The following is a 23,984-nucleotide window of genomic DNA, read 5'->3' as shown; positions in this document are numbered from 1 at the left end:
ACTAGGGACATATAGATCTGAAAACTTCTATTGTATATCGATCAAGATAAAAATTTACTTAATCATGAATTAAAAGACTTTTCCCTTTTTTTCATAGATTTTCATCTACGACCATATTGTAATTTAAATATATCTAAAGCTGTCACCCTTCTAGGCTTAATATTTTACATTACCCTAATTAGGCCTAAATCATGTATTTTTCACTAGCAATATGATGCAATAACAAATTGTTTTTCCATTTTATTTTATTTAAAAAAAGGAAAAATTATTTCCTAAACAAATGCAATAAAGTGGACAGAAAAATTAATTAGTTATTTGCACTCTAAATGTATTTTAATCGGGTGAATATTGGGTTGAGGACCTTATTTTATAGAACATCATTTTTCTTTACTTTTTTCTTAATAGTGAAGCTATTCTCAAACTTATTTTTGTCTGTACGTACGTCTTTTTGTTTCGTTATTATTTAAAAACATTGATTCGACTGAAAGATCCTAAACTTACGATTTTGCATCTTCGTGCTAGGAAACTCAGGAATAAAAAGCCTCTCTTATCCTTAAAAATAACCTAAAACCACATTAAGAACAACATACAGCTTTCTTTAAGGGTAAAACCTAACCTTATACCTTCCATTACCTGCGCTACTCCAATGCACAGGGACACAAGTGTCCTTGTTTTCTAACCAAAGATGACCTTCGGGGTTTTTCAAATTGGTTGCAAGAGTGGGGGGCATTTTATATGGTGTGTACTTACTTCCGCATATTATTATATTCGCAAAGTGTTTCATATATGCAAGAAGGCAAAATAGCAAATAATAGGAGGAGTTTGATTATGAAAGTGAAGCAAGGGGAAAGGAGAAGTTTTTAATATTGTAAAAAATATGGGATTCTAATGATTTATTGATGTATTGTAGTTCGGAAGCGATGGTAGACCAAATTTAACATCTTGAACTTAGTTCATTAATAAGATTATTGGTTCTTTTCAGGGTTAAGGGCATAAAGTGTCTTTTCCACTCCAAAACATGTTTCAATTCTTTAGAGAATCATTTTGCTGCTTGTTATTTTTTTTGTCTGTAGCTCAAGATAACGATAACTACTGAACTGAATAGCCTCTCCTATTCAGGGAAGCTTCACTTAGGTCCTGGTATGGCATTGCTACAAAAAACCAACTCTACAAAAGACCAACTCTACAAAAGACCAACTCTACAAAAGACCAACTCTACAAAAGACCAACGCCTACAAAAGACCAACTCTACAAAAGACCAACGCCTACAAAAGACCAACGCCTACAAAAGACCAACACCTACATAAGACCAACAACTACAAAAGGGTCAATTTTTTAAAAGCAAGGTTGTATCGGGTTCGAAACTATTCCGTTACGTAGCAAACACAGACGTTGGACAAACTGTCGGACGGAATTTTAAAATTCAGCCTGTGGACAAAGTTATTCAAGAAAGAAATTTCGGTTTTGAATTTTGTCCTTGTGTTTTAATCGCCATATTGGATATCATTACAATTGGAAGGTTTTTTCTTTAAAAGAAGGTGTATCAACTATTTTTTTTATAGCTAGCCGGTTCTTTTAGTAAGTAGTAGATGTAAAATTTTTCATAGAATTCAGATATGCAATCGGTTTTTTTGTAGACCTCTTATTTTTTAAGTAATTTAAGTTTAAAAAAAAAAAAATTAAGTCGATTTTAAGGTACTAAAATGCAACAAAAAAAAGAAAGAAAATGGTCATTATGAACAAAAATAGTAAGATCTTTAATTTGACACCTTACTTTTTCAATTCTGTCAGGTAATTATTGAAAAAATCGATTTTTTTAAACCCACGAGAATAAAAACTTTGAACTTAATTTTATTATTTCACAAATAAAAAAATATGGGTTCATATATACCATTAGAATCAGAAAAATATTACGAATCCATTGTAAGCAAAATTGAAAAAAAAAGTTTACAATATAGTATATAAACTACAATAAAAGGAATTATATGAAAATATCATATTATGTTGTACAGGCAACGTCTTAATTCTTCAATTGAGTATAAAAATGGGAAGGGGGTAAAGAGGGGGTAAAGAGGGGGTAAAAAAGGGAAGACAATAGTGTTGTCTGAACAAAAAAAATAATTGGCCATTTCTGTAATTTTTTAATTTTTTAATTTTTTTCAATTTTGCTTACAATGGATTCGTAATATTTTTCTGATTCTAATGGTATATATGAACCCATGTTTTTTATGTCTGTTTGAGAAAATATTTAGGTCTAAAGTTTTTATTATACCGAGGTTAAAAAAATAGATTTTTTCAATAATTACTCAACAGAATTTTAAAAGTAAGGTGTCAAATTAAAGATCTTACTATTTTTGTTCTTACTGACCATTTTCTTCTTTTATTTTGTTGCGTTTTAGTACCTTAAAACCGACTTAATTATTTTTTTTAAAAACTTAAATTACTTAAAAAATAAGAGGTCTACAAAAAAACCGATTGCATATTTGAATTCTATGAAAAATTTTACATCTACTACTTACTAAAAGAACCGGCTAGCTATAAAAAAAAAAGTTGATACAACTTCTTTAGAAGATTTTCAAGCCATTATTTGATTACATTGATACAAAAAAATAATTGAATTTTTTTCTTGTAATTGTGTCGCTTAAAATCTATTTAAAGCATACATTATATTCATTATATTTATTAATTTGATAAATACAGATATGATGCTACACCAGTTGCAGCTATAGACCTTCCAGCTCTACGATTTTTTGTAGTCGTTGGTCTTTTGTAGGCGTTGGTCTTTTGTAGGGTTGGTCTTTTGTAGGCGTTGGTCTTTTGTAGAACCGACTAGTTGGTCTTTTGTAGGCGTTGGTCTTTTGTAGCAACGCCCTGGTATTGTTTTATTATTAGATTCCAGTATTGGTTTGGTTTTGGGCTATTTTCTTCTTATCGAATACCTAGATTCTAGGTGCGCTTCCACTAGTAAACTAGTAGTAGTAAATCTCAAAATTCAGTAACATATTACCAAAATAGCATTGAAATTATTTCCTTTATAGAAAAAGAAATTATTAACAACACTGAAAAAAAGCCTATTGTTTAGAGTAATGGCATGTAATAATATTAATGAAATAAATTGATATTAAAGTGTTCTTCTTTATGATAAAAAAAGCCTTAATATGGCCAATTTTATGGCGTTTAACTTTTTTGCTATATCATGACTTTAATATTTCATACTATTAGTTAGTTAGGTGAATCTATGGATAACTCTTTGTTGGAGATGCATATATTTTATATTAGTTATTACATAGTCTCTCCAAAAACATATTTATCCATACGTTTGTCTAACCGTAACATATGTTCTAGTTAACTAATATATTTCTCCTTCCAAATCACAATGTTCAAAATGTTTACCTTACTGAATTTTCTGTGCTCATTAACTAGATTGATCTTTATAGATGACTTCCCGCGTTAAATAGCCCAGCCCAAAAAAAAACAACCCCTGCTCAAAGAAAGTGAATGAATTTCGAAAAAAATAAAAATAAACTAAAACCACAGATATCATTTTGTGACTATATTTTGCTTTAAATTGATGTATTTAACCAATTATCTTAAACAAAATTAACCTTTCTGGGGGTTAAAATTATGATTAGATGAAAACTTTCACCCAACCAATCAAGGTTCAATAAAATTTTTTGAAAACTTTGGGTACCAGCATGATTTTCAGTCCATTATCCACCTTCTTCCTTGTAGTTTTTAGGATAATTATCTATGTTGTATAGCACTGACTATTTTTTCTCTGATTAACAGCAACTTTGTAGCTCATTAATGCAACAAATTTATGTTCCTTCAAATCAGTCAAAATATGTTCAAATCAGATTTAATATCATTAGTCAGAAAGTCAATTAAAAGACAAGTATTGAGTTCTGTTAAAGTCAAAGATTTTCTTTAAAACTTAAAAGGTTTCATTGTACTTTTCAATAAACATATGTTTAAAGTTTTAGGCTATTTTATGTAAAGGAATGACCCTTCAAAATAAGCTTACACCAATATTAAACAAATTTGTCCTTTTTTAAAAATGATTTTGATTTGCTGTATTGAATGAGCGACTAACAAATTGCCCCCAATAAAGATGAAAATTAATTAAAAACTGAAATGAATGCTTTTATGCTCTTCAATCTCACAGGGATAAAGGAGAGGTTGGCTGTTCATTTTGTCAGTAACATGCCCATTAAATTATTTTAATCTAATAATGAAATCAAAAATATTTTTCTTACTTTTTAACAAAAGCACAAAAGAAAAACCTATAAGAACTTTATTTTGTCTTTATTTTATTAAAAATTTTGAAATATATACTATGTATCCTTTAACCCATGTTATCGAAAATAGACGGTTGTTGAAGTGCTGATACAAAATTTAGAAATAGTCGGAATCAATTACTTATTTACTTAATTACTTTCAAGTTACTAAATATTGTATTGTAAATTGTGCAATTATTTCCACATATAATCACGGCCGCACCGTATAGTGTTTCAATTGATTAACATTAATTAATAATCAATGATTAATAATGTTGTACCAGATTTTCACATACTCTAATAAGCCGCCTAATATAACGATTACTCACCCCCCTCAAATCCATCGCCTCTGCTCTAGCTAGATGAACAAACTGACCAATAAATGAATTCCATATAAGCCACCTTAATTGACGACAAGTTTTCCCCTGACAATACTTCCACGTATACTATATCTATTCTAAAGTAACACAATTTCCAGGGATAAGACAATACATGATAAATTGTTGTACATCAATGATAAGAAACAACACTGATTCTTATTTCTGTAGATTAAAATTATTTGTTGATTGACAAATTTAAACAATGCTAGTTTAAACCAGCTAATCAATGTTAATAAATGTACCTGAAGTTTTTAAACCAACAAATTAGATAACGTGCTCATAAAACTTTGTGTACCAGAATATTTTACGGTCCAATTAACCATCCTGTACTGATTAATAGCTGTCTCTCTGTATCTGATTTTGAATATTTATTGCTGTAATTAATTATATGATTTTGTAATATTTTTCAAATCGATAATGATTTTACATACTCATGAATACCTCCGTTAATTTTAGATTCGTAGCATCTCTATACATTGTCAATTCCCTAAATATAAAGCTGACTACTTTCATATTCTTCATTAAGCTTTTTTGAAAGAAATAAAATGTCTTTATTTGTATGAATTCCACTAAGTTCTCATAAACGGCAGTACCAAACTTTCTCTTTTTTCAAGGAATTTAATACAGATGAGATGAGGAGTACATAATCACTTTGGATATAATTCCATAATCACATCAACCTACCCCACATAAAAAAAGTTAAAACATAATAAGTAGGAAATATTGTTTACGAGTTCATTTTCTAAGGGAGATTTAACTTGGAAGGGTGGAGGTATCCACTAAATAGTTTTAGACTTTTAGAACCTTCATTGTAAAAGAGAGATTTATAGACTTAGCGGTTAGCTAAATTATTCTCTACAGACAGACTGACATCATGTTACTCTTAAATAAGAATGTTATAAGAAGGGATTGTGGAATAATGTAACCGTCATTGTCTTATTTTAGTTGGTAAATACGTTTTATAAAAAGTGTGACTGTTCAGAGCTCATACTGTGTTAGTTATAACATTTAGAATTCAAGGGACATTCTCATACCAAGTTTTATTTTGAATAAATAAATTAGCGCTAAAAATAAATTTTCAAGGCTGCTAGCTGCCAAACGGCTGAACGCACATGTCATGCCCGCATATCGTTATAAGCGTAAAGAAAGCCTATGTGGTGCGCTGCGAGGTAAGTGTGGCTTATTGAGCAAAGACCCCTCCCAAGAGAAAAGGTAAAATGTTCACTAATTAAGCAGACATATGTCTACTTGAAATCTATTCAATATATCTTTGACGATGGAAATTTGAAACTCACGGGTCAATATTTCTTTAATATTCCCCCTATTTTCGAACTGTCCAAAGTCGTTTATAATAATTAGGGAAAGGGTTGAATTTGGACATGAAACATAAATATTAAAATCTTTTCTAAATTTTTACGATCCTGAAAGTTAATATTTACTGATATTTTCCAATAAATTTTTTCGTTCCGTCAAAATTTGGAAAAATAGCCAATATGGCTGTCTAGAAAGAACACGAAACCTCTACACCTAATATTTTCTCAGTGTTTTTTTTTACTTTTTATACAATTTTTTTTTAAAAATTAAATATTGATGAGTTTTTTATTTTTATAGAATGAATTATAAAAAAAATAATATTGGTTGATTGGTTTTTGCGATATCAGAACTCAGAACCATATCAGTTTTACTTTTAAACAATTCAATAAATATGAAAACTTTAAAAATTAAATATTGATGAGTTTTTTTTATTTTTTTAGAATGAATTATAAAAAAAATAATATTGGTTGATTGGTTTTTGCGATATCAGAACCATATCAGTTTTACTTGTAAACAATTCAATAAATATGAAAACTTAGATATAAAATTTGTATAATAGATAAGACTTTTAAATAATTTATTCTCCCCTTTCTTTATTCCAAAAATCTCGATTTTTCTTTCATTGTCATATCCTAGTATTTATTATGTGTATTTGTATTGTCGTGTGAGTATGTGAGAGGGTTGTAAAGGATAGATAAATTACCACCCCCCCCCCTCTCCCTCACATAGCTGTTAAGACTTAAGATTTTTTGTTTCAGGCTTTCAGCGTATCTACTCTATAATAATCCACCTTCCAAAGTTCCAACACCCTACATTCTCCAACCCTCCACCCTGCTTACTGTCTTCTACATTTCAACTCAACCATATATCAAACTTGCTAATATCATAAAGTGAAAGAAAAGTTAAAAAATAAACCACCAATAACCATTAAATAATGTATTAATCATTCTAACTCAAGTAATATGTACTAATTTATTATTTAACCTAACATACTAACAAAACAATAATCATAACTTTTTTTACTTTAGTGAAATAAATAATCTAAATAAATAAATAAACTATGTTGACTTAAATAAAATGAAAATAAATATTTTTATTTTATTTGGATTGGAGTTACTTTTGTAAATTGTAACGTTTTGTCCTTGTTCTCTAAGGTCTCATATTTCCTGTATCATGAGTTGACCCTTAGCTTTATGCGGTCATAAATGTTCCCCCCCCCAAAAAAAAAAAAACGCTGAATCGATAATAATTTCAGTCATATCGTTAGTTTCAAAAACTAATTTACGGCTTCAAAATATTAAAATTGGTGCCAAATATTGCTAAATTCCCTCAGTGAAAGTTAAATCCTATTTATATTTCCATCCAAAGTTGCAAGTCAAATATGAATATGAAAGGGGGGGGGGGGGGGGTTAAAATGTATATTGTCCTTGTTCACGTGACTAAGTTGACCCTTTTATCAATATACCTTGTATATTGGGGAATATTAACAAGGATTAAAACATCCATAAAAACTAGTACTGAAACTTTATGACAAACGGATACAGGAAGCAAATGCCTACATTACCAGAAATGAAAAAAGCTATCCGCTTTCTTACGGATTGACCAGCCCTAATTATAAAAAAGCTATTGTTCTGTAAGATTAAAACGATTTCTGAAACTGTATAACAAACGGATAATAACACTTAAATAGTTCAGAATAGTCGACAAATAGTCGACGGACAAACTGACCCTAATTATAGAAAATTATTGTTCTGTATGAAGATCTCATATTTCTCATGTGAGTTCAGTTAAGTTGACCCTTCCAGTTTCCCTTCCTTAATCAGGTGACATAAATTTTTCCTCCCCGCCCCCCCCCCCCCAAAAAAAAAATATTGTACAGCGATTAAGCGAAGATATGTTAATTTTATTTACCATAAAAACGAGTACTTTTAAGTCAAGTTTTTATTTCTATATAATTACTGACCCAACGGTTTGAAATAGATATTTATCGCATTGTGCCGTATATGTAATTTAGAAGCCATATTGGAATAGATATTTATCCTATCATATTATAGACAACTGACATTATTCTTTTATTTTAGTAATTATGGGAAAATTGAAACAAATTTAAAATGCACGGAAAAATGTCTATAAAAATTTAAAAAAAATTAATTATGAAATAGCTTCGCTCCAAAACAAAAAAAATACTGAAGGGAAACAAACTAATCTAAAATCTTAAATATATATGAACATAGCTTTGTAAGTATGTCTGTCCAGGCGATAAATTTAATTCAAAAAATAGATATTTATCAAATTATCACATCGTATTATAAGCGTATGACCGGAAATTAAAAACGATTTCTTTCAACTGAAGTCCAAAAAAACCGTATATAGTTATTCCGAATTTTACGATTTGTATTTAATAAAAGATAGACAGACAAAAAGAAAGAACTAAAATTATTAAAGTGATTATCTAAATTTGGTTACTATCATCATATCTTTGTATAATTGGTCAAAAAGCCTTCATAAAACTCCTAGGAAAGTACAGACGATATTTTTATTTACCATAAAAACGAGTACTTAAGTCAAGTTTTTATTTCTTTGTATGTAGATTTCTAGAATGATATCTATTTTTTTTAATAAAAAAAATTAAATCGACTTATATCGACAAATTACGGCTTTGTGAAAAAAAAACTAAAGATATATTTTAAAAATTAAAATCCACGGAAAATGTCTATAATATGTTAAAAGTAAAAGTACTATAGAACCTATTTTTTGAAGCGAAGCTATTTCTGATTTATTTACATAAATAAAAACGAAAATGTCTATAATATGTTAAAAGTAAAACTATAGAAACTAACTTTTGAAGCGAAGCTATTTCTGATTTATTTACATAAATAAAAACGAAAATGTCTATAATATGTTAAAAGTAAAACTATAGAAACTAACTTTTGAAGCGAAGCTATTTCTGATTTATTTACATAAATAAAAACGAAAATGTCTATAATATGTCTATAATACGATGCGATAAATATCTATTTTCTGAAGCAACATAAAAGATAGACAGACAAAAATCAAAATGTATTTCCGTGAGAAATTAAATCTTGTTGTTTATTATTAAATTATTTCTTTTCAGCAATCACAAATTTCGGGAAACTAATGGAAGAGAACATCCAGAAAACAATGATATGTGATGAGCAAAAATGTGGACTAACAGTGGGAGGCGTTTGCCTCAACCACCAAGTGGAGTTGGCGTTGAAGCAGGCTGCCAAAGTTGTAAGTAAATTAATTAAATGATTAATAGAACCAACTAAATAACTTATACAGTAACTTAAAAAGTTAAATAATAAATTATACAAAAACGTGAAAATTAACAAATATTATATTTTTTAGAAAGGGAAGGGGTACAACAGAACCATAATTAACCTGGCAAAGCTGGTCAGTAAAATTATGAATAACAAGAAGCTGCGTCGCATTTTGGTAGAGAGTGGACAACGTATGCTTACCAGATACGTGGAGACGAGATGGAGCTCCAGAATGAACATGATAAAGCGGTTCTTAGAGTTGTTTGACAACAAACAACTACTTCAGAAGGTGAAAAAATCCGTGCAGGATCAGAAAGGTAAACCCAAAAAAGTTAATTATAATTTAAACAACAATTTAAAACTAACAAAATTACCAACTTAAATTTCTCTCTGTCCCTTAATTAAACAAAAGAGAAAGGTAACAAATAGAAGTTTATTAAAATTTAAACTAAATAAATTATTTCTTCTCTCGTTCCCTTAATTAAAAATTAGAACTGTATATATCAATAGAATTAATTTTTCATTTTTATTTTAGTCAACAAGAAGTTTGACAATCTGTGGCCAACACCTGACCAGGTTCTTGCCCTCAGAGAAGTCCTGCAAGTGTTGGAGTGTGTCGATACCATGCTGACAATTCCCGCCCAAGCCCATGAGGCCACAATCGTCCAGATGTTCACCATGCTGGATACGGTGTTCTTTACCCTACGGACAAGTATGCCTGGCAACTTATTCGCTAGACGTGTATTCAAGTTCCTTCACCAGAGAGTTAACAAGATTGTCCGTAATAATGCAGGCTGGCAAGTCTGTCTCTACCTACACCCCCTGTCACGCAGTCATTTGGAAATGATTGCGAGTGGCACACAAAGCTTTACGGTGACACAGGATGAAGCAAAAACAATCTTACAACAAGCACCCAAAAATTGTAGGTTGTTGGGTGAACGGCTACACCGAATCTCACTGAGAGCCAACCTAAGTCCTGAAGAAAAGGCAGATGAAGAGGCCGACCTGCGTAGTGCTAATGCGGATGCCGACAATGAGGATTCCGAAGCTGACGAGTACGATTCTCCAGAAACTGCACCTCCCACAGGTAAAGATATACAATATTAATTAAAATAGATAATAATAATAACATTAGTTAAATAATTCAATTATCATTTTTATTAATTATATTTATGTATTACAGGCATGATGACACCCATCCAAAAGATGTTATGGAACAAACAACAAGAGTTCAAAGAAATTCAGGCTCAAGCAGCAGCCAAGAAGAAAAAGAAAGAACAACGTGACAAACAGAAGGATCCCCTGGACGTCATGAAGAAACACCTGAAAGCTGGGCTGAAGGATTGGAATAATATAGAAGAATCCAAGTTGCATGCCTTGACATACGGTTACCAACGTGAAGTCGCTAAGATAAAGGAGGAAATTGCGAAAGTCAAAAAATCTAAGTCCAAGGATTTCGATGTTGAAGAACGCCAGAAACTGTACAAACAAGGAGCAATGACCGCAAGCCACAGGATGCTTACTGCCAGGTATGAACATGTTGCAGAGCAGATATGTTATCCACCTGGACTTGTCAGTTTGATGACCAACTTCAACAACTTACCTGTTTCTAATGCGAGGTGTGAGAGAATTTTCTCACACCTCAAATTAGTTTACTCATCGAGGCGCTATAACCTAGAGAAAGACACCATCCACGCCATCATGTTCTTGAAGATGAACAAGCTAGTCCCCAAGAAGTCCCAAGCATTTTGGGATAGACAGGTAAAAGTTACCAAGAAGACAGCAACCAAGGAACTGGAAAAGTGAAATAATTTTTGTAAATATGTTTATCATATTAATTATGTTGGAAAGAAATAAAGTAGAAGTAAAAGTAAAACAAATAATTTAATGAAATAATTTTGTGTTTTTTAAATATCTGTATCATTACCATTATAAAATAAATGTTGTAATAAAACCCAAAAAACTGTTTATTGATATATTTATTTTTTTTGCAGTATTGTTATTTAATTTAACAAGGATGAATAATCAATAAGTAGCGAAGCCAAAAACATTACTCAAATCATACTTGTCTTGTGTCTTTATGCGTGGATGGTCTCTTGCTCGAGGTTCTAGAGTAAATAAGTTGGACATCAAATGAAAGTAAATACTAAATATCCAAAAATAAATTTGAATTTCAATTAAAGGGTGATGGAAAAAAATAAAAATGCGTACTTGCCGCTTCGCTTATATTATTGTACATTCAATTTTTCAAACATCAGTAAACCAAAAATCAGACCAATCGGATAATTAGGTCACATAAAAATTTGTTGTTAAAATGTAAAAAAAATACGGACATTAATGTCAGAACTGAATTATCAGAATGCGAATATATAAGAGTCAAAGCAAAATTGTAAGTAAATTTGTTTAAAAACAGCTTGATAATCAGGTTTAATATGAGCGTACATTTAAAAACGAGTTTCAACGCAAAAAAACGCGGAGCCGAATCTAGAAATACGGCTGCGGATGTGTGTATATTTGGTAACATATGGTTTTTAAGTTTAATTTAAGGAAATAGACCGTTAAATCATATTATTACTGTAAAAACTCACTTTTAACTAATGTGGAGCCGAGCCGTTCTGAACGACGTAAAAAAATGCACGGAAATTCTTTTCGAACACAGGGATTCAATATTTTTAGGTAAGACTAAGACTTATCGATAAAACACACCCGATACTTTGTAATTTTGGAACGATATAAAAAAATAAAAAATAAACATAATTAAAAACAAAGTATGGAGCTTGCCGAATTATTCACAGTATAAAATCTGTGCGTTTAAAATTGAAATTACCAAAAGGCAAAATAAGAATAATTAAGTTATAACGAACAGACTTTTCACTTTATATTTACAAATTATTACAAAATCCTTACCTTAATATACTCTACTAAATGATTATGTGTACCGCCTTCCGAAATAGAAAACATAGCCTATTATTTTGACGTGCATGTACTCTTATGACATTCACGCAAAACAATAGACTACAATAATCCTTTTCGGACGACAGTACAGAATTAGATGATGATCTTGTGTTGACACTTGACTTTGTTTCTTTCTTCTTTTTTTTATAACTATATTTTCAATTGCAAATAATATTTATCACTTTATTTTATTGTATTAATATAATTCCATTTGAAGTTTTCACATTGTATATTAATTTTTTATTATTTTTCACTTTTCTTTGTATCTAACTAACGCGTAGTATGACGTGTCAATACACTCTGAAATTCAAATAAGGACTGAAGAACTATGTGTGTGTGCACGAGGTGCACGAGGTAGAAATGTACATGGGTAATTAGAAACTTCAATATAATTTATTTCGTTATATTTACATTTTTTAAAATAAGATTTTTTAATATGTTTTGACCACGGTAAATAATAAAAATTTGTTGGAGGAATTTTTGTGTATATATTTATCCCTGATATAAATTGAACAGCATACACCGGAAACGGATGATATCAAATAACAGGGAATCTATAAATATATTGTTACAATTACAATTACAAACTATTATAAGTTAACTTTAATATATTTCATTATCGTTATATACTTTTTTTACGTAATGCAAAATTATACTTTTTTAATATTAGGAAGAATTTTTATTTTACCCTGTAAAAAAAGCAATGAAAAAAGTAAGACGTCTAAAATGTCGTATTCTTAACAGGTAGACTTTTTGGAGTAAGGAAATTATGTCATCACATTAATTTCATAGAAAGAACCTAAAAGTCTAATATATCTAGTAAATTTTATTTCGGAATTGTTTAACGAACATACTTAATTTAAGATTGCGTGATTTATTTCTAAATAGAAATATAAAACGTAAAAATTTATTATTTTTCAAAATCTTCTATTTATTTACGAAGTACTTCGTAAATAAATATTAAGAAATTTGAATATTTAGAAAAATAGAAATAGGGAGATATTTTTGAACGAACGGAGAGGGGAATAAATATCCTATTTTTGAAATAGAATTCTTGCACACGTAAATTAATATTCCCCAATTTCAATATTTTCATATCTCTAAATTCCCTTCCAAATTTTCTCGAAATACGATACGTTTAGGGTTTAGAATAGTTAATATTTTAAATATCTAGTAGACACATCATTGTAATTAAGTATAGATATTGAATTTTGAAAGAGAAAAGTTTAGACTCAGAGCTTCCCTTTAAGTTTATGCAACTTTATATATACAAATCCATGCAAAAACACTTTTAATTGCAAGCTTTAAACCGTCTCTGGTTCTTGTATGCCTTTTTGCAGCTTAATGTGCCTTTTTTGCAACAGTTTTCAACAATTTTACAATCTTAAAATGTTCCTCATTCTTTCTCTGTATATTTCTATATCTGTTTTGAAGGCAAAACTTTTCTACAATTGTTGATCATTGGTCTGTTTGTCATTAGTATGTAAGGTAAAAAAATCGACATTGGAATGTAAACTACACTGGTACCCAAAGTTTTTATAAGCACATTTTCTTTTTCGTGATTGCTCGAAAACTTCAGGTATAACTTTTGTTGATTTTTGATTGGTTGGTTTTGAAATAGAAGTGTCCAAACTTTTCAACCAATAGTTTTAATCTATAACAAATCTCTTTGTTTAACCTCAATTGGGAATGGTCATTTCTTCATCTTTAAAATTTTTGGAATGTTGTTTTTGCATATTTTCTTTGTTTGTTTAAAAAAAATTATAGTAAAATAAACTGTAATACAAAAAAAAGATAAAAAGGATTGGCGAAAGGGCTAGAGGAAAAATGTATAGGATTTTATTCATCAAATAAATATAATTTTCCAAAAAGCTTTGATATAAATGAATATAATCGAACTTGTCCTCTGTGTGTATATTTTTGCAAATTTTTTTGCGAACTTTTTGCCCATTTTACAGCGCAATATTCGTCTAAATGAGATGAAATATGTGTCTGTGCTTTATGAAACTTGTAGTTATCTTGGTTTTAATAGCATGACTATTCTTCTACTATAGTATGTCCGTCTATCAACACCGCGAGACGGATAGCTCTTATAGAATATATAGAATCATCAGTATAGCAACTATAAACTCGATCGTCAGTTATGAATAAATTTTGAAATTAATTAATTATTCTGTTCTCATTTGAAATGGTGATTGCAGTGATGGTTAGGTATTTTTTTTAATTGTATAAATGAAAGTAAACAAGGATGACAACATCCATAAAAGCGAAGCACTGAAACGGTAGGACAAACGGACATTAACGCTTGTATAGTGTCTGAACTGAATAATCAGAATATAGAAGTATAAGAGTCGAAGCAAAATTATAAGTAAATTGGTTGAAAAACTGCTTGATACAGGATAATGTTAATGGACATACTTACATTTTTAGGACTTGATTATAGAGTTGCTTCGCTTATAATAATGTTCTTTGTTGTTCCAGGAATCAATATACCAAAAATCAGATCAAACGGATAATTAGATCACATAAAAAATTTGTTGTTAAAAAAGTAGAAAAATCAACATGTTTAAAATGGACGTACGGACATTCTGGTAATGATTATAGAGTTGCTACGCTTTCTAAATCGTACCTAACTACTACAGGAATCATCATGCAAAGTTTGAAATCGATAGGACAATTCTAACATGCCTAAATTAACGAATAAAAGCTATCTATCTCGGACGGACGGACGGACGGACGTACGGACGGACGTACGGACGGACGGACCGACCCTAATTATAGAAAAGCTTCGCTTTTAAAAATACATTTAGCAAATTCCTTTTTCAACAACGAAACTTTTTAGATTTCAGAATAGGAGAATATAGTCGTTCGCTTTGGTGATCATCCTTGTTTTATAGTACTACACATCCAAATATTCGTGAGAAATAAGCCTTAGATTTGAAATTATATGTATTTAACATAAAAACCTAAGTTTTTCTTTATAAAATTTATTCTAATTTTGTTATATCTTAATTTAAAAGTCTGCGGTTTGAAAGATTAAATACGTTTGTTGTGTCATGAGGTTTGATTCTTGGCCTTTCGCTTCATATTTAAAGAAGTTCAAAGAATTAAGGTAGGGGTAGGGGGGAGTAAAAAGTACAATCTTACCCTTATTGATATCCCCCCCCCAAAAAAAAAGCTTGGACGTCTTGCACCTGTATCTACCTTTTTTATCAACTTAAATAGATTCAAATTTGGCATCTAACTTTGATGCCATCTAATGAGATATATATACAATACCTGACAAAAATCACATTATTTTTTTCTTTGATTAGCCATTATGATGATAATTGTCCTTGTTGAATTACAATGCTAATATACCATGTAAGTATGTTTATAAACAGTTTTATTGACCCTATAACATGTGTACAATGTAAATTATATATAAGAGTTGTATAATATATAAACTAGGACAATATTGTTCATATAACTTAGGAAGACAGTGGACTCATTGAACTGAGGTGGATTCTTAAAAAAATTTGCCCCACTAATCGCTTAAAATCCCCAATATTAATAAAACGAGAATTTTAAAGAAGAATTGTTTTTGTTATATGATGTTTTAAAACTTTAGATTACTGATTTTTTGGTCATTATTGTAACGGACGAACGTACAGCCCTGCTTATAGAGGAACCGCTATTGTAATAAACTATATTGCTTTCTATAAGCTAATGACTTTTACCAATGGGAAATGAATAAACAACAAGGATGAATACCTCCAATAGTAGCTGAAAATAGATGCAATGTTTGAAGAACCGCGAATCTCAAAGTATAAGACAATGGAGAAAAAATGTATGTATATTGTATATCCCTAATTTTGATAGATAAATCTTCCCCCACTTTAGATTATAATTCTATCGAATAAGTTTGGAACAGCTAACGAATAAAATGGTGGTTACCGCTACCAATGTAATTTTTAATGTTCCTTCTCTCGCTGTTTTTTTTCTCTCTCTCTCTCTCTCTCTCTCTCTCTCTCTCTCTCTCTCGTTCTCTCTCTTTCTCTCTCTCTTCCCATCTATCTCTCTCTGTCTCTCTCTCTCTCTTTCTCTATCTCTCTCTCTCTCACTCTCTCTCTCTCTCTCATTCTCTCTCTCTCTCTTCCCCACCCTCTCTCTCTCTTTCTATCTCTCTTCCCCTCTCTCACTCTCGATCTATCTATCTCTCTATCTCAAACACCCACTTTATCCTAAACTATAGGACTCGTATAGATTTATAGCCCCCATAATTGTAATGAATGATATCGTCAAGAGATTCTGTATTGGCCCCTGTAATATTTACTCCACTCCGATACTATGTTCCATTTAACATACAGATTTAAATTATAATTTGCAGCTGGATTACCAATATTTTCATCTACTCTTAACCATACAAAATTACACACATACGGGCAATTTTGCTTTTAGGAATTTTAGCAGATGATTTAAAACACAAATTATCAACGGCAGCTTGCCTACGGATGAAGAGGGCAGTAAAATAGACTAAAACCATCTCAAGACTTAGGTTTTTGAGGTTGGGAGTACCCTCCATCAAATACATGTATTGTCTATAAGAAGCTTCATTGTAAAAGTGAACCATGTCGGTCTAGTGTTTAGTGAGATCTTAAGCTAGCAACATAACGCAATTATTTTTATATAAGGATGAGTAATTTCATGATAAATGTAACACAAGTTGAAATGGACTGATTTGTTGGAATTCAGATGATAACAGGGCTTCTATTTTTTCTTGAAATGTGAAATAAACACATGCAGTTAGGGATAGATAAGTCATCCTTCATCCGAATCTGAAACACAAAAACGAGAGGACACAATTTGTTAATACTTTTGAAGAAACAATTTTTAAAATGTACATTACAAAATATGCATATTTTTGTTGTTTTATGGTTGTTGAGTTTTCATATCACTAAATTCTGAAATAAACTACTTTGAACACTAGTGAAACCACGGAGGGAGGGAACAAAGAACTAAAAAATGAGACTGGTACTCATTTTTTTAAAGACACCGTTATATACTCCGTTTGGCTTAAAAACATAATTGTATCAAATATTATTTGGGTTCTACAAGGTACTAAATTTTTTCACCAAAGATTTTGTCCATCATCTATGGGGATGTACTGGTTGTCTTATCCCTAATATCCCTGATTGTTGTAGCAAGGGGATAATTGTACATCACTTGTCTATAATTGCCAAGTCTAACTTTTTATATTGGGCTAAAAATATATGGACAATCACACATAGAGACAACACCTTTTTAAGAAGCCCAACTACTCATTAGCTTGGACATGTCGGTATGTCCATCCGACGTTTTGAAAAGACCCTTAGAAATATTGAAGAGTATGTACTTGAAATTTCACAATTAATTAAGATATCTAAAAATATAAGAATTGGCGATTCAACGACTATTTCTGCCAAGACATTAAATCTAAATTAAAAGCTAAAATGACCAAAATTTTACCTTTTTTTTACTGCCTAATAATTTATTTGCTTGAACACAGTAATAGTGTCTGACTGATTATGACGTAACAAAAAAATTAGCCAATGAGAGGCCGTTATTGACCAATAGTAAAATTTATAGTGGCCTCTCATTGGCTATTTTTTTTGGTACGTCATAATCAGTCAGACACTATTACTGTGTTCTATTTGCTTCCTTTAGTCGTTACTTTACTACATTTGGACATAATTATCCTTGTTACATTTTTACAAATTTTGACCTTTTTTTCAATGTCAATGTGTAGAATTTTATACAGGTCAATAATTTAAAAATGTCTTTTTTATTTCTACTTTTAACATCTTGAAAAAAGATCAAAAACAAATAGAATTTCTTTTTTTATAAAACTTAAAATACCATCTATTTAGGTCCGATCTTATGGGGTTATCTAACAACCAAAATTCGATGTTTTTTTCAACTTATTTTTTGACCATGACAGTTTTTAATAAAGTGGTTGTAATGCAGATTTGTCTGTCATTTTTTATCGACGTTATGTCTTATTTATGTATTACTTTAAGAAGGTAATTCTAATATAATGAAGCAGTATTTAAAGTGGCATTATGAATACTTATTAAAAGTAGATAGGTAAAACTATCTTCTGCCTAACTACCCTAGATGTAAACCTAACTTTTTTAAATTATTGCAATCAAAAGTAAGATTTTTAACAATATACACCATTTAATTTGAAAATCAAAGATCTATTTTTCTTTGGTTTTCAGTAGTTTTTTTTTCTCAAGAGTAACCGTTACATTCAATTACAGAATAATTTATCCCTAACTACTCCATATACTTAAAAGGGTTCGGGTTCTGCAGCCTCCTACAGCCTCACATTTTTTGCAACAGCCGCACTTACAGCCGTAAAAAACTTTCCATTCAGCAACTGTCATAATTTCTATGAGGCAGCCGCCAAGAACTATTGTCTAATGGCGGCTGAAGCTTTGAAGTCAACAAATTATAGCATTTTAAAACAGAGTTTAAACATCTGCAGCCGCATGTAATCCGCACCTTTTTTTAAATTATTCGTTTTCCAGATCAAAATTGAAAATCCGTGGCTGGCGATCCCTGCTTATAAATATAACAATAAATGTTCAAATTCTTCTTTGGGTAGTAATATAAGTAGTATATGGAAATTGATTCTAAAGGGATGATTCCATGGAGAGGTATTCAATTGGTTTTGCTACTTTGCACAGTAATACTCAAGTGTCCCTTTTCCTTTCAAACTGCCATATATTTTAGGATAGTTATATAGTAATAAAATAACTTATTTAATAAACAAACCTTAAGTCCTGCCGTTCACAAGATTATGCTGAACATACATACATACACTCTTTGTTAGGTAGTGTTCAGAAAGACTGCACATTAATACAATTTGATATCTTTGAAATTCATACAATTAGATGAAACATAAAACGTACTTTCAATCAAAGTGCCTCTTATTTAAAAAAAAATGAAAGTAAGGGAGGTATTCTTTTCTCCTATCCCTAATCAGGGGCCTTACCCTGCAGTACTTTCCAATATAACATAACCTAGCCTGATTTTCCCCTTATTTTATTTTTAAGAAAGGGGGGTTGTAGTTATTTGCTAAAAAGTCACCTTATGTAAAAGCCCCAATTAAAAAATTCAAAATAGGAAAAATATAAATTGACCTCTCACATGAAAGTATCCCCAAAATTAAAATATGTGAGTACAATGTAAAGAGATGCTTAAATTGAAATTAAGAGAACTTTTCCAAATTTTACTAAAACTTTCTCCTATAAATCTTGCACCAATTATTTAAAAGGAAAACAAGGGTGTCTGATTACATAGATTAATTGGTTTTGGTAGCACAGCTACTCTGATATTGGGGTACGCATGTAAGTCAGTCGTTACGTATATTATTGTCTGAAAACAGACATATAGCCTTAAACCTACAAACTTGCTTGAAGTATAAACACTCGATATATATAGTGCTTTTGTATTTTACAAAAGGCCCTCCTATTTATTGATTAATTGTTTAATCAATTGTTAATTTTGTATATTATACTGTATCACAACTTACTGTTCTTAAGGATAATATTCTAATATGGAACATAAGGAAGGATTGAGTCACTAGGAGCTGTAATCTTTTGAAACAAGGCTTACAAGATGTAAAAGACAATAATGTTTTTACCCTACATTTACTTAACAGGTCCAGGGAAGGTAAATTTGGAAAGTTGGTAATTTTTGTTCTAAATAGAATTAATATGCTAATGATAGGAAAATTGTATAATAAGTAGCACATCAACAACAAACCAACAATAAAAGTAAACTATAACATAGTAAAAGTATAAATATTGTTATATATTCCAATATGTATATAAATATACTCAATACTATGTGAATTTATATACAAGAATCTTTTAGCCTAAAATCCTATGATATTTTTAAACTGTCTTTGTGTCCGTCTATGTTTGGCTAAAAGGAACTCACTAAATACTAAAACGATATGGTTCTCCTTTAAAGTGAAGCTTCCTATAAGTCTTCAAATACTTCCACCTTCAAAGAATAAATTAACATAACATAAAATTTGATTTTAAATCCAAATATGCTTGAATTGTACAAAATTAAATATCACACCAGAAACTTGGTATACCTTCTTTTGTATATATAGTATATCAAGAATCTAAAGGGATAAGACAATAGCCGATAAATTGAAGTTCATCTTCAATCATGATACAAAAAATTACCCCTTCTGTAGTTAACAATTAGTGATTGAAACGTTTGGACAATCAACTTAATGAACAAACCAATTAAAATTTAATCAAAGTCCCCAAAGTTGTAAGACCAACCAATAAAATATCTTTATTATAAACTTTTGGGGACTAGTGGAGGGACCAGCCCATTGTCCTCTCCCTCCCTGATATACCTATGTATAGTATAATTAGATGCATAGAAGATATTAGTCTTACCCCTCCAATCAGGGACATGGATATGGAACCTAAATGAAAAATTTTTCCTCCAAGTCATAAATTCAAAAATGATTATAAAAAGAAGTGGATAGCAGTGGTAAAAATTAAGGAGGGTAAACCTAACCCATCTATCGTTAAAACCCAAAGGGGTAATAAAACCCACTAGAGTTCCATCTGTCTACTCCTCCTATAAACAGCTAATGAGGCTATTTAAAACAGTAATCCCTTCTACCATCCAAAACTCCCAAATTACATCAGCTTTATTAAAACCAGTTCTAAGCCATACCGAAGTATCGTTTGTTGGCCTAGGCCTTTCGCCTCTAAAATCCTTCAAAGCAGAAATAAATCATTTTATCATCAGCGGAAAAACTCTCTATGATAAGTCTTATTTTCAGATAAAATATCAAAGTCCCTGTGTCGAACTTACCTACCCTATTAATCTTTGGTGCTGTTGTTATATCAACATAATAGCTGAGCTCTGTTTATTTATTACTATATCATTTTAAATAGTAAGAATACGTTCAAGGAGGGATTAGACAATGGACGATACATTTATGCAAATAGTTAACAAAATTACCCATGTAACATAAAATTAGTTTTAAAGTTTAAAACTCTTAGTCTGGATCAAAATTCAACCGAATGTCCCCTCCCTTCCTTTGTTTTAGTAATGCAGCATAAGATTGTATATCGACTATGGGCACCTTTTATAAATGCCATAAATCGACATAAACAAAGAATTTTAAGTCAACACAATGTCTCTAAGTTAAACAGGGGTGTGTTCAGCGCCAAGGTGTCCAGCTGAGATAATAATACCAATATTTCCTTCGCTCACTACTTTCGGGTTTCTTAAAAAAAGGACAATAAATTGTTCAAACTCATCTCAGGATGGAAAATCGAGAATTACAAAGTCCAAAGGTAGAAAAAAACTAATTAATTGACAAAGATAAAATTATTTTTGGCATTTGTTCTTAAAGTAAAATTATTTTTTATCACGTTCCTGACAAATTTTGTGCTTTTACCTAATATAAATTAGAATAGTGTAAATGTTGGGTATAATGTCAATTTTGCTATCAAACAAAGCGATTACATCGGCATCATGGAACTCTTAACTAGAAGGCACCAATGGTTGTCATATAACTCTATTCTAATAGCAAATGGGTCTCTGCATACGAAAATGGAGGAGATTGAAAAAAGCATAAAATACCCTGGTCCCCAAGACTTTTGAAAATTAAATACGTGTGGCTTCCCCAAAACAAGGCTGTTAGCATAATCTTAACGAACAAACAAAAAACCTTACCACTTTATATTATAGGATAAACAAAGTTTTTAACGAACAACAGACAAACAGATGTATTGCATTGTAGCTTCGCTTCTGAAAAAAAGAGAAATAGAGAAAATGTAGAAAGGGCGAATAGGATTTTACAATGGGCAAATTTTAATTGTTTTATTTGGGTTCCTTTTGGAGGAACAGGTAGATTTTTTTTACATTTCTTTCTAAAAAATAGTATTTTCATTTTGAATACAAAAAAAGTTGGAGTATTATTTTTGGCACACAGTTAGAGATTTAAAGGAAATCGTCCGATAACAATTGTCTGGCTAATTGTTAATTAACATATCAGACAACCAATTGTTTGATTGTACTACTTCGTCTGAATGTTTTTACAGGCCAAGGCATTCCCCATATTCTAACAGGATTAGGTAAGCCCTTATAATCTTAGTGTACAAGCTCCTGCATTGCATGTAAAGCTTTAGCAAGGACTGAATAATAACTTTTTAATCTGTTATTAAGTCAACATATATGAATTTGTTTTAATGTCCCATTGCCGTTTTTAAATTGTAGTCAGTTGCTTAATGTGAAGGTTCTTAAAAAATGGAGACGTCAATCGGTCAGTGACTAGCGAAATATTAACGAACAACAAATAACTCATACTACCTTATATATTACTAGCGGCTGCGCGAAGACTAAATAAGGGCAGAAAAATATCTTAAAACCATACCCAGACTTATTTATAAAAATAAAATAGCCTAAAACCATCTCAGGGCCTATACAAAGCTTCGCTCTAAAAGAGAACCATATCGGTTTAGTGGTTAGCGAGATCCTTCGCTACAAACAAAAAAGCTTATTACTTTATATTATAGGAGGAGGATATATTATAGGATTATTTGTGCAATCCATAAAAAAAATGTCTTAGAGTAGCTTCGCCACTAAAGACGTAGATATTCTTCATTTAAAGCTTTAAGATTTTATTTATAACAAATATCACAAAAAGTTGTATAAAATATATAAATATCAAAAGTATAAAATATACCAGATCGATTTTGTCCATTATATGCGCAGCAATAAACAAACTATAAATATTTCAAATTATAAAAAGAATGGTAATCCATATATTAAATTAACAGGATGTTTGTTTGTCTCTCTGTGTATCTTATTTTAAGAGAAGATTTAATTAACCTTTATATAAAAGTGATGACAGGATGTTTGTAAGTTTGTCCAAATGCCGCTAGTACAGCAATAAAACAGCAAATTCATCAAATTCGTTAAGTCAAATATTAAAAAAAAGCAAACAAATTTTAAACATTTTTTTAATAACACTGATTATAGATTATTCTAACGGATCACTAATACGTGTGAGTAGAGCAACATCGTTGAGGCTTTCGTTTATGAATATAGACTGTTGGACATACTAACGTATGGCCATACCCTGGTTATAGAGTAACTGCGCTTCAAATATTGTTATCTGTCCTTAGTTTGACACAAATTACAGAGCACAACACTAGAAAAAGATGACTTGAACGAAAATTTTTGCGGTAAATCCTGGTTGAAATTTTTAAATAAATAAGACATTATATAATAGATTTTTGTCTTTAAATCATCTCTCCCAAGAAAAATCTTCAAGTCCCCTCTTTAGAGTACTCCTAGAAGCCTCTAGGGACGTAGCAATTTGTAATGCATATTAATATGTAATAAGTATATTTGATAACAATTATGACAAAATAGTTTTCTTATAAACTCTTTTTTCAATAGTTATCCCATGTTCAATAAAATCCTAGATTAGCTTGACCAAAAATATCCGTTTTTTGTAAATATTTTTGCTTAGATTGTTCTCAAGTTTTGAAGAACAATAAGATCTGTGGAATAATTACACCCCTGGACACACAGACACTGTCAAAATTGTCCTTTCTTACGTGAAAAGGAATTTTTGGCCTTAAAATTTGACTTTTTGTGGGCGCAGTGGTTTATATAAAAAATATTGTATATTGCTTATAATAAGCAAAACATTTCTACATTTACGGTGTACAGTAAGAGATATAAGTTTTCCGGAA

The 23,984-nt window shown here is 30.4% G+C and overlaps 2 protein-coding genes across 10 annotated transcripts in view; one reads left to right on the top strand and one right to left on the bottom strand.

The window, feature by feature from the left end:
• LOC145333978 (uncharacterized) overlaps positions 1–23,984 on the bottom strand; it is a 227,647-nt gene that overhangs the window by 129,900 nt on the left and 73,763 nt on the right. The window lies entirely within an intron of this gene.
• Positions 9,106–11,469, top strand: LOC145333980 (uncharacterized). The gene is made up of 3 exons (XM_080179250.1): positions 9,106–9,572; positions 9,791–10,342; positions 10,439–11,469. The coding sequence occupies exons 1-3, from the start codon at positions 9,401–9,403 to the stop codon at positions 11,059–11,061; spliced, it is 1,347 nt and encodes a 448-aa protein (XP_080035376.1). The 5' UTR covers positions 9,106–9,400; the 3' UTR covers positions 11,062–11,469.

The sequence above is a fragment of the Acartia tonsa genome, chromosome 12 (assembly GCF_053477335.1).
Source record: "Acartia tonsa isolate MP-2025a chromosome 12, ASM5347733v1, whole genome shotgun sequence".
NCBI classification, from domain to species: Eukaryota; Metazoa; Arthropoda; class Copepoda; order Calanoida; family Acartiidae; genus Acartia; species Acartia tonsa.
Note: the sequence above shows the minus strand (reverse complement) of the source record. Positions and strands in the feature narration are given on the sequence as shown.